Genomic DNA, 11,422 nt, shown 5'->3' on the forward strand with positions numbered 1-11,422 from the left:
GTTTGCTGAAATACTTTAGTAAACTAAACATTTTACAGTTAGATATTACGTAATATCGTTGTTTATCTTCCACTCATTGGGAAAGCTAGCTGGAGTTTTTATAACAATGTGCCGGGAGTCAGGCGTTCTCCCCCGGTGTACCGAACGTGAAATGCTCGGCCAGCTGACAACACTACATTTTTAAACAGTGTTTGAAGCTAAATGTGACAAAATTTAGGCATGAATTTTTAGCACAAGCTCCCTTTACAAACGGCGCCCCATACTCTTTTGCTGTTTATATCACTATATTTGGGATGGTGTAATAAAAAAGCTTAGAGTCCCAATGACTTTTTTGACTTTATGAGCTTTAAGTTGTTTTTTTTTTCCTGAGAAAGACTTAGCAGAAATTGTACACATTATAAAGTTATCTCTTAATGGTTAGTATGTGTATCTTTAAACAAAGCCTCTGACTGACACTGATGAAGAAAACATGCAGAGTACTGAATTCAAATTTTTATGTGAAAATGTTTTAACATTTTACAATTTCAGCAGTAATTTTACAATAAAAGTACAGCATCATTCCAAATATAGAGCAGCATTTAAAAAAAGGAAAATCTGAAATTTGAGACGTTCTTCTTAAAATGATTTATTTTTGCTGCAGATGTTTAAAAAAATCAATAAAAATGTAACAATTATAATTTCAAATACTATAAATTATCATGATAGATCCAGATTTTAGGAAAAAGTATTTAAACTAGAATCAGTTGAGTTTATTGATTGCATTGTTAAAGCTAATAAGATTTTTTTGAAAGACAGATTTACTATTTGCACTGTTTATAAACTAATTTGGCTCCACCTACAACTGATCATGTCCACTTTTCGATTGGTCAAAACTCTTGACTCTAACATTGATCGGTTATTGGTGATTTTTATTGCTCTCACAGTGACCAAAGTGTACACTTTGCTGGTGCCAATAAAGCTGCAATTTGTCAATAAAGTTTGATTCAAATGTTTGCTACAGTAATAAAGTTTTGCTCAGTTTGTATTTAAAGCAGCTAGCACAGCTAGAAGGCTAACTGTAACAAAGAAGCCATGATGACATCATCATCATCTTCATTGTTTTTTTTTCTCAGCATGTCTTTGGCCTTTTTAAAGACCTCTCTGACCTCTGACCCTGAGATTAGTGTTGCTATGACAACCATCTCAACAGCAAGATGGTGTGATGTTAAAATCTATAATAAACAACTCATCATTATCATCATCATCATCAGTGTAGTGCAGGAAACAAACACACATGTGTGCCATTCATGTGTGTTTTTGTGTTTGTACAAAATGTACTACAACATGTTTGATGTTGTGTGTGATGGTGTGTATGGCTGTGTGTCTGTTAGTGCGTGTCTGGTGGAGTGTAATTGTGTATCAGTGCTGGCTGGGCATGCGTCTGAAGGTGAGTGTTGTTGTAGGTCTGATGGTGCATGTATTTGTGTGTAGTTGGTGATGTGTGGTTGTGTATCAGTACTTGTTGGGCATATGTTTGATGGTGTGTATGGTTTTGTTTGATTGTGTATCAGTGCCTGTTGGTCATGTGTCTGAGGGTTTGTGGTTGTTGTGTATCTGATGTTGTGTGGTTGTATATCAGTGCTCGTTGGGCATGTGTCTGATGGTGTGGAAGATCCAGTCCATTTTGGTGCTCCATCCTCCATGATGAGCATCGTTCATTTGTTTGGTGAAATACTCCAGCGCCTCCTGCTGGCTCTTCTCTGGTGGACAGAAAACACAGAATCAGACAGCTGGATGGACAAACTGACCATGGAAAGAGACTGTGTTTGTTGATGTCAGGTTTGATAACTGATTAGTTGGGTTATAAGAAGTTTTGTTAACAAAGTCACAATGCAAAACAGAAAAAAGTACTTTAAAGCACACTTATTTCCTTTTTCTTATTAAATAGACAAAAGGAGACACTAAACAACTCTCACAAATTATTGACAAACTAACTAATAACTACGAATGACCTAGGTGCTTTCTACTTTCTGGCTGTTGATTCTTTTAATAATTTTTTACTGGGACTGTAAAAGTACTAGATGAGAATCAAAGCCGATTGTGCTTATCCAAAACTTTGAGCCATTATTCAACCTTAGACTGCAAACAAATAAATGAACTGAAGGTAAATAAGATTATTTCATTAATAATCACACAAAACCTAAGGTCTGTTGGAAATTTGACAGTATTCTTAAAACAAACAACCAACAAAAACAACCTTGTTGCTCTTATTACATATATTTTAACTAAACCAATAACAGAAAACACTGAAAATCTTCCTCTGGTGCATGATAATGTTAAAGTTTTAACATATGCAGATGATATGGTCATATAGACATATGGGAAGAAGACTGACTGCAGCCTGAAGATTGAGCTAAACTTCAACGTGGTAGTAGCTGAGCATCTTTGACAGCACATACTCTGAGCCTGACAACTCAAGGTGTCACAGGAGATTGTGCATAACAATATTTTTAAGGTTTGACCAAAATAGCTACAACTTTGTAATTTCTCAGCATCAAATGATCTTAGTCTAAAACTGATATGAAAGGCAGTGGATGATATTCAATCATTAAACACTACTACAGCACTACTACTAACAATAAATTGAAAGCAGGTACTGGGGGTTGAGATTTTTGTTCAGACTCTAAAAAGAGGAGGAGGAAGAAAATGAAACAACTGTGAACATGTTCATGGCTGGTCATGGCAATAATAAAACATGGCGGCAAAAGCCACCCATTTATGGCAGTCTGCCCCTCTCCCACCTTACCTAGAGCCAGGGTCTTCCTCAGGTAGGCGATATCGTCAAAACTCTGTAGTTCTGGCATGCCACAGCCCAGCAGGAGGGAGAAGAGGTTGATAAAGAGGCTGGCGTGCTGTCGGATGGCCAGGTAAGCTTTGTAGCACATCTCCTGGAACCTGCACAACAGGTAAACACAGGTGAGACAGGCTCTGAGACAGTTAACAGAACAGCTGCAAACAGGTAAGGAGCACACAAGACCTCTCAAACTCTTTAGTCTTGGTGGACTCCTGAACTCCTTTACTGATGACAATGAGGAAGTCCTGAGTCAAGACGAAGGGAACTCTCTCTCTCTTGTAACCAAACTTCTTCTTCTTGTGGTCCAGGAAGTGGCCAAAGTCAATGTGGAACAGCTACGAGGAGAAGACGAGGAGTCAGGAGGCGGGTCCAGGAGGAGGTAGAGCTCAAACAGAGGGTGAGGCTCACCTGTCCGTTCTCTTTCACCATGATGTTGGAGTTGTGTCGGTCTCCAATTCCCAATATGAATGTGGCAACACAGTAACCTGCACATGACCTGGTGAAAAGGTCAATTGCCCGGTCGTACCTGAGAGATAGGTGAGTCAGTTGAGACAAACTTGTGGACACTCAGGTAGGCAGACAAACAGATAGGTCAACAGAGCTGCTCATATGGACAGACACATGGACACAGGCAGAACTAGAGAAATTACGTTTTCTGTGAAAATGCAGTGTGAATGCTGAAAAGGTTTGCTGAAATCTGCTGAAGAAGCTGAAACCGTGTTGATGCATATAAAACAAGCAAAACATGCTAAAGTGAGCAGAACAGATGCTCAAGTTAGTAAAACAGTAGCTGAAGTTAGCTAAACTGCAGCTAAACGAAAGCTAAACAAATGCTAAAACTAAAATAAGCAAAACTGTAGTTAAAAGTAGTGTAAAAGAGGGAAAAAATGATTGAGGATATAAAAGAAAAGGAGTTAAAAATAGCAATAAGTAAACTCAAACTAAATAAGTCACCAGGATCAGATGGCTTTACAGCAGAATGGCACAATGAGCTAAAAGAAGAGGTAATACCAGTGATGCTTCCTAAATTGAACTGGGCTTTAAAGACGCCAGAAACACCACCCAGTTGGAAAGGAGCAGTAATTTCTGCCATTCCCCCCAAAAAAATAAAGATAAATTATACTGTGGATCATACAGAACAATACTGGTTCTTAATATAGACTATAGGCTATCATGGCTAGAAGATTAGAAAAGTTTCTACCTAACTTGATACATAATGACCAAACAGGCTTTATATGAGTGCGTCAAACAAAAGATAATATACGATGGACATTACACACTATTACCCACATTCAAAAGAATAAAATAGCTGCAATGCTAATTAGTATTGATGGGGAAAATACATCTGATTTAGTCAATTGGAGTTTCCTTTATGGAGTTCTAAACAGATTCGACCCACATAAAATAATTAAAACAATACAGGCATTGTATGAAAAATCCACAGCTAGAGTTAAAGTTAATGGCCGTTTATCAAATAGTTTTGTCTTGGAAAGAGTCATAAGGCAAGATTGTGCATGTTCACCACTATTATTTGCATTATATTTGGAACCATTTGCTAAATATACAAGACAAAACAAAAAAATAAAAGACACATACAGGGGAAAGAGCATAAACTGGCCTGCTATGCAGATGAGATTTTAATAGTTCTGGGTCAACCTACAAGCTCTCTACCAAAACTATTGCAGTTATTTAAACACTTTAGTCATCAGGATACAAAATGAATATAAGTAAGACGCAACTGCTTAAATACAGTTACAGCCCTCCAGAAGAAACCAGGAAAAAGTATTGTCTAACATGGCAAAAATAATATTTTAAATATTTGGGAGTTATAATACCAAAGAACCTCACAGAAGTATTAGACATAGCAAGATAAAGTTTGCTCCCATATTTAAGTTTTAGCTCTAGAATAGATTAAATTAAAAAGAGTATTCCATCCTACTGTATGTATTTTAAACTTTACCAATAGAAATAGGCCAACAACAACTTAACGAATGAGACAACATCTTGTCCAGATACATATGTCAAGGTAAAAGGGCCAGAATTTGATTAAAAACTTTACAATTGGTGAAAGTAAAAGGGGGGTGGGGCCTTCCCTCTCTAAGGGATTTATACTGGGCAGCCCAACTGAGGCCTATGATCTGCTGGTGCAATCCTGCACATACAGAATAAACTATAATCAGGAAAACCATAGTGTAAATGTTGACTCAGCATACACACAAATATTTGTGGTTTTTTTTCACACCGACAGATATGTGAGACAAGCAGAAACAAGAAGAGACTCCAATTCCTATAATCAGGCAGACAGATACTGAGACACGTGTTCAGTCATACAGATTCAAAAACAGACAAGTTCGAAATCAGTCAGACATTTATAAAATGACACAGGTGTGGAGTCAGAATATGTAGATGGGTATTCAAATAGGTATGAAGTTTAAAGAAAATGAGCATGTTTACAGTCAGAGGAGGCGTGCATATCACGGGAAAATGAAAGTATTTCAGTTCTAAAGTTTTACTTCTCAGGACATCATAAAATGATGAGGTCTTTACTAGATTCTAAAATGATTCAAATCTGACCTCAAGTAAACAAAAACACACAATGTACACTGTGTCATTCTTTATTAAACAAAAAATGAAGTAAAAAAAAGCTGTGTTTGTAAAAACTGTGTTCAGCCTCTGATCCAGCAGCTTGTAGAACCTCCTTCAGCAGCAATAACTCTCAGTAGTGGTTTTCTGTGTGGTGATTTGGGTTTTTTCGGTGTTATGGTTTTGTTTTGTTTTTGTTTTGTTTGGTTTCTGTCTTGTCTCTTGTTTCATGTTTCATTTGCTCCTCCTCAGTCTCTCTCTCTCTTTGTCTCCCTGCCACACCTACACCTGTCCCCACTTTGTAATCACGTCACCTGTCTCCATTTACCTAATTATCCTCAGTCGTTAAAACCCGGTCATTGCCTTCCACACTCTGCTGGTCCATTGTCTAAGGTTTGTCTGTTGTTGTTAGTTTCTGTCCTGCCCGTTCCTGTTTCTTGTTCCTGTTTATGCTCCTGTGTTTGCTCCTGTTTTGGTTGGTTTTTGATTTAGTTTTTATCTTATTAGTTTGCTGCCTCGACAGCTTTTGTTTTCACTTTTGTTATTAGTTTAATAAATTAGTTTATTTTTCAAGTATGAGTCTGCGTTCTGGGTTCGCCTCCGTCTTCACCACTTTTCCTGACATTCTGTAGGACTTTATCTGTCTCTCACATGGTTGTGGAGGAATTTTGGCTCACTCTTTTTTCCATTGTTGCTTCATTTCATTGAGGTTTGCAGATATTTTTTTTCTGCTCAGCTCTCTGAAGGTCCCACAACAGCATTTGAGTCAGGTTGAGGTCTGAACTTTGACTGGACCATTACAACACATTGATTCTTTACTTTTTTTAGCTCTTGGGTTCAAAAAAAAAATCACATTACTGAGCATTTCAGAGTTTGGCCTTGGGGGAATTTACTGGGACATCCACTCCTGAGAAGATTGACAGCTGTCCTAAATGTTTTCCACTTGAAAAAACTCTTCCTCTCTGTAGAATGATGGACTCCAAATAGTTTTGAAATGACCTTTGACCCTTCCCAGATTGATGGGCAGCAACAATTGCTTCTCTAAAAGGCTCCAGTCCTTAGACACTGTTTACCACGGTGCTCTGAGGTTCGTCACTGGTTACAGTCACCTCACTCATCACTGTGAGCTGTACGTTACATCTGGCTGGTCTTCTCTTCCTGCATGCCGATTTACACACTGGATGATCTATAAGACCTTAAAGGGCTTAGTTCCATCGTATTTAGTCACATTTCTACAAAGAACTAACAGTCGCCATGCCTTACGTTCAGACAATGTTGTTTTTCTGTTAGTTCCTCATGTCAGAACTCAGTTAGAAAAAGGAGCGTTCAGGTTTGCTGCCCCCTCAACGTGGAACACCCTACAGAGAGATCTAAAACTGCCAGGCCTCATCTCTTTTAGAGCCTTTAGCTCAATCCTGAAAGATGGTAATAAGACTTTTGAACAATGCCTATGTTATTAACCATGTATGTTTTTAATCATGCCAGTTTTACCCAGTGTTCATCTTTTAATCATTGCCTGTGTTTTTAGCTATTGCTTATGTTTTTTAACTGTTGTCTGTGTTTTTCGACTATTGTTTCTGTTTTCTTAACCACTGTATTTTAGTCACTCTTAAGATCATTATAATGCTATGCACTTGCACTTTAAAATAAAAGTCAACTTATGAGGTATTGTTTTGTCCTATATTGTTAATTGTTCTGATTTATGAAGTATGCTGCTGAGATCTTGACCACGTCACCCTTGGAAAATAGATCTTGATCTCAATGGGTTTTTATCTTTTCAAAACAAGGTGATGATGATAAGGTCGTTGCTTGTGTCTTTCTGCCTTGGCTTTGTGTTAACACACACCTCTTCACTCCAAAGCAGCAAACTGGAACATGCACACTGATGATGATCAGTTAATACATTTGATCAGCAGCTCCTGGCTGATACTGAACCTCTTAAACCCTGTGAAAGCACCAAGACTGGACTTAGTTTTTCACAGTTTTTCTACTTTGGCTTAATTTTTGTTCAGTGTATAATGGCATGGTGAAATCTGTTGTGTGCTTTTATATTCTTGAATTAGATTTTAATCTATTTAGAACCTAGTAAAGACCACATCATGTTTATATTGTCTTGATGCACAAAACCTTAAAAGTAAGAGAGGATGAACTTTCTTTTTCTCTTGAGCTGGGTGTAAGGTCAGAGAGGTGTAGAGGAAGACAAAGGTGTACTGACGTCTCTCCACGGTTCTTGTCTTTGATCCAGTGGTGCAGCGTGTTGGAGTTGAACTGCAGTGCCCCCTTCAGGCCTCCTTTACACTGAATTTGCATGATAGTAAAGCTGTTCTTCACCACCTCTATTAGACCCACACAGTCACCGATCGACAGGCAGCCGTACGGGAGCATGCTGTGACACACCCATACACAGACACCAGATTAGCCAGGTTGTAATGACATCACCTGTTTCTGATCATGCACTGGGCTCTCACCGTAGGTCTAGTCCCTGATTTTGCCAGATGTTCTCCATGATTCTGATAATCTGCAGTGTCAGCATGTCCTGACGCAGGTCTGCAACACAAACAATACACTGCATTACCCACAATGCCCCAGCAGTGCTGTTAGTACTAAAACCAGTGCTGTGGTCAGCATAGAGCTACTAACCATCCCCGTTTTTGAAGATGATCTCATTGTTGGTGAAGAGCAGCTCTGACATGATGTCAGGGTTTTCCCAGTTCAGCCACAGAGGGCGCTTCGCTGAAGACATGATCCTACACTCCTCTAGCCTACAAACACAACACTCTGGCTCACTGTGATTTAGTTTCACTTACTATAGTTGATCATTTAGTTACTTAAACAGATGTTTAGTTAGTCAGTTGATGTGTTGGTTGGTTGGTTACCTGAGGTTTCCCAGCTGGTGAACTGGGTTCAGAGGAGAGACAAATCCCTGCAGAGACTCCATGTAATCTGGACGGGACATGTGTTCAACCAGGAACTTCATCTGAGTCTGAGAACCAATCACAGCACAGCGGCATGTCAACATCAGCCAATCACAGCACAGAGTCAAACAAAAGAACATTTCTGCTTGTGTTTTCATACCTTCTGTGTCTCATCCTTCTTCTCTTGCTTCAGTGTGTCTGTCAGGTTAACCAGTTTATCCATGGCCTCCACCTGCACACACGCCAAAGATTGGTTCTAAATCTCCATGTGACCACTGAATTAGTGCAATGTATTTACTGGACCGTTCATTTAACAACCTCAACAAAATGTCTAACTTTACCAATGGCTTAAATTGAACTAATCAAGTCTTTTATAGCAACTATTGGGTTGGGTTAGTTGGGTAAGGTAAGGTAAGGTAAGGTAAGGTAAAGTGTGATTAGGTTAGGTTAGGTCAGGTGTCTGTTCAGTGCCCTGAAATATGAAGCATTACTGGTGTTTTATCAAGAATACTTCAGACTCAGTTTGAGATTTTCAGTGTCACCCAGGTGCTTCACATTTTACCTGGGTCTGTTACCTTGGTAACTGATGCTAGAAACTCAACCTAATGTTTCTGGATTCGAAATCACACATATCAGTGGGCCACCTCTCAACAAATCAATATCCTACAAAAAAGAAAAATCTATTGGTATGTAATAGCAGTAGTGTGTCTCTTCCTGAGTTTCATGATTACATTTCCTTTTGAGAAACATTTTCATGAAAGAGACCTCAGCAGAAATTAAACTCATTTCCTAAACAGTTAATAGGAACAACAAGGGTTAATAATCTTCTGTTTCAAGCAAAATAAGTTTTAATTATTTTTCCAATTCAACACCTTTAAAATATAAAAGATTTCCTTGCTGTTTAGTTGTAGAGAATGAGAACATCTAACTGCAGAGTACATCATATTCATGAAACTGCCTGTGTTTGTGTTCATTTCTAGAGATCTTATAAAATGTTTAAAAGCCTGATTACAGTCACAGGTTATTTGTAACATTTTTAATGTAATATTATAAAAACTGGTTGACAGAAAAATGTATTTACACTAAGACCACTCAGTGGACTGAACATAGACAGACCAGTTAATCAGTAGCTTTGCCTTTAGGCTCAGCTCCTTCTTTACAACAACAGATTGGACCAACGTCCTCATTACAAGGAGGCTCCAATTCATCAATCCCTCTCTCCTCTTACTCCATCCTACTATTACTTATGTGAAAGACTCCTAGAAAGCTAGAAAGTTTTTTTTTTCAACCCATTAAGATTATAGATCTCTTTTTAAAAGGAAACCTGAGCCTGAAGGCAACCTAAACCTGCATGTTTTCTTTGCACTGTGGGAAGAAATTGAAGTACCCAGAGAAAACCCATGTCAACACGAGGAGAACATGCAACCTTCACACAGTAAAACTCCAGGCCCAACCTGGGGCTTGAACCCTAGACTTTCTTGCTGTGAGGCAACAGTGGTAATCTCAAAACAGTTCTGCTGCCCAAACTTAAACTATTCTGTCTGAGACCATTCCCCTTTTCCCAGCTTTTATCTTTGTATCTTTGATAACCAGCTTTACAGTACCAGCAACCACAATTTCTCATTGTTAGGGTTAGTTGAACAAGATCTCTTAAAGAAACCCTGGATATGTTGGACCCGTTCCATTGTATAGGACCCTGATGTGTAACAGTGTGTAGGTGTCTCACTTGTCTGTTCAGGTGTTTCAGGTACATGCCACAAGCTCTGCAGAAAGCTTCCAACAGCAAACCGAACCTCCTGGAAACTGTCTTATTGTGCATCTCTGACCTGTGAAAACACTTCCAGTCAAATCAAATATCAACTTGTGGACCAGTGTGTCAAACAGGTAATATAATCATATTTTTTCAGATGCTCAAAAATCTGTCTGCTTTTTTTCTTCTCAGATCAACAACAGGAAGTTCACACTGACTTCAGGTGCCAGAAGAAGAAGTGTCCTATCCTCTGGTTGGTCAGAGCTTTCTTAATGAGGAAACGAGCCAGTGGATTGTCCAGGTACATCTCATACTTTAAAACCTGCAGGCACACAGATTAGATCCTCATACACAGAGTCATATAAAAACAGAAAACAGGTGTAAAGATGTGGACACACCTGTACGAGCTGCAGCAGATACTGTGACAACTTGTCATCTGTCAGGCTCTGCACCAGGCAGCGCAGAGCAAACTCTCTCACCATCGGATCAGGAAAGTTACAGTCCAGTAGTTCCAGAGCCGACTCTGGTTCCATCAGAGGCCACTCCTTCAGCAAACAGTACATCTGAGGAAGAGGAGGAGGACAAAGTTAAGACACAAGTCAAACTGAAAGGCTTAGAGAATTCATCCTGACTGTGATGATGAGTTTCTACCTGTGAGACCTCGTCTCTGGAGTTCCATTTGACTGAAAGAAGAAGCTTAGGAAGAGACTCTGGCATGTTTATACAGTAATGTCTGCAGAGAGATGGATAAGTACAGACAAGACAGGTAGAAATGGACAGGTAGAGAATAACAAAGAGAGACATACAGGCAGAAAAGACACACAGTAGGTAAGAGACAGACAGATAAAGATGGACAGGTAGAATCAAAGAATAAAGTAATCAGAGACAGTAGCAAAAACAGGTAAAATCACAGCTACAAATAGATACAACCCCAAATAAAAATGTTGGGACAAAAAAAGACAAAAACAAAACTAAAATTATTTAATTTTGGTGACTTTTATTTTCCTGCAGACAGTATGAAGGCAATAAATGTATTATACTTGATAATATCCATCTACATTGGCATTTCAGGCTGTAATATTTTCCATAAAACAAAACCAACAAAAAGTTGGAACAAGTCAGATTAGGGTTGAAAATCAGGTAAACACAGTGACACTATCTGCCAGCAGGTGATTGTAATGTAATGATTGTAATGGTGATTTAGGTCGAAAGCAGTATCTGTAAACAGTTGAGTCTTTGAGGAGCAGAGATGTTCAGAGGATCTCCAGTTTGACACCAAATATGCGAGAAACTCCATCCATCCATCCATCCATCCATCCATCCATCCATCCATCCATCCAT

General features: G+C 38.8%; 1 protein-coding gene across 1 annotated transcript in view; it reads right to left on the reverse strand.

The window, feature by feature from the left end:
- Positions 1-480: 480 nt before the first annotated feature.
- zgc:158659 (uncharacterized protein LOC791141 homolog) overlaps positions 481-11,422 on the reverse strand; it is a 31,625-nt gene continuing 20,683 nt past the window's right edge. Inside the window, exons 16-28 of the mRNA XM_017437444.3 lie at positions 10,733-10,814; positions 10,480-10,644; positions 10,300-10,403; positions 10,058-10,157; positions 8,492-8,563; positions 8,293-8,399; positions 8,057-8,178; positions 7,885-7,963; positions 7,632-7,802; positions 3,242-3,359; positions 3,017-3,168; positions 2,786-2,934; positions 481-1,739 (exon numbers count right to left, since the gene is read on the reverse strand). Of these exons, the coding sequence (XP_017292933.1) occupies positions 1,615-1,739; positions 2,786-2,934; positions 3,017-3,168; positions 3,242-3,359; positions 7,632-7,802; positions 7,885-7,963; positions 8,057-8,178; positions 8,293-8,399; positions 8,492-8,563; positions 10,058-10,157; positions 10,300-10,403; positions 10,480-10,644; positions 10,733-10,814 (1,546 nt within the window). The 3' untranslated portion in view covers positions 481-1,614. The remainder of the gene's footprint in view (positions 1,740-2,785; positions 2,935-3,016; positions 3,169-3,241; positions 3,360-7,631; positions 7,803-7,884; positions 7,964-8,056; positions 8,179-8,292; positions 8,400-8,491; positions 8,564-10,057; positions 10,158-10,299; positions 10,404-10,479; positions 10,645-10,732; positions 10,815-11,422) is intronic.

This window comes from Kryptolebias marmoratus, linkage group LG5, assembly GCF_001649575.2.
Source record: "Kryptolebias marmoratus isolate JLee-2015 linkage group LG5, ASM164957v2, whole genome shotgun sequence".
NCBI lineage: Eukaryota > Metazoa > Chordata > Actinopteri > Cyprinodontiformes > Rivulidae > Kryptolebias > Kryptolebias marmoratus.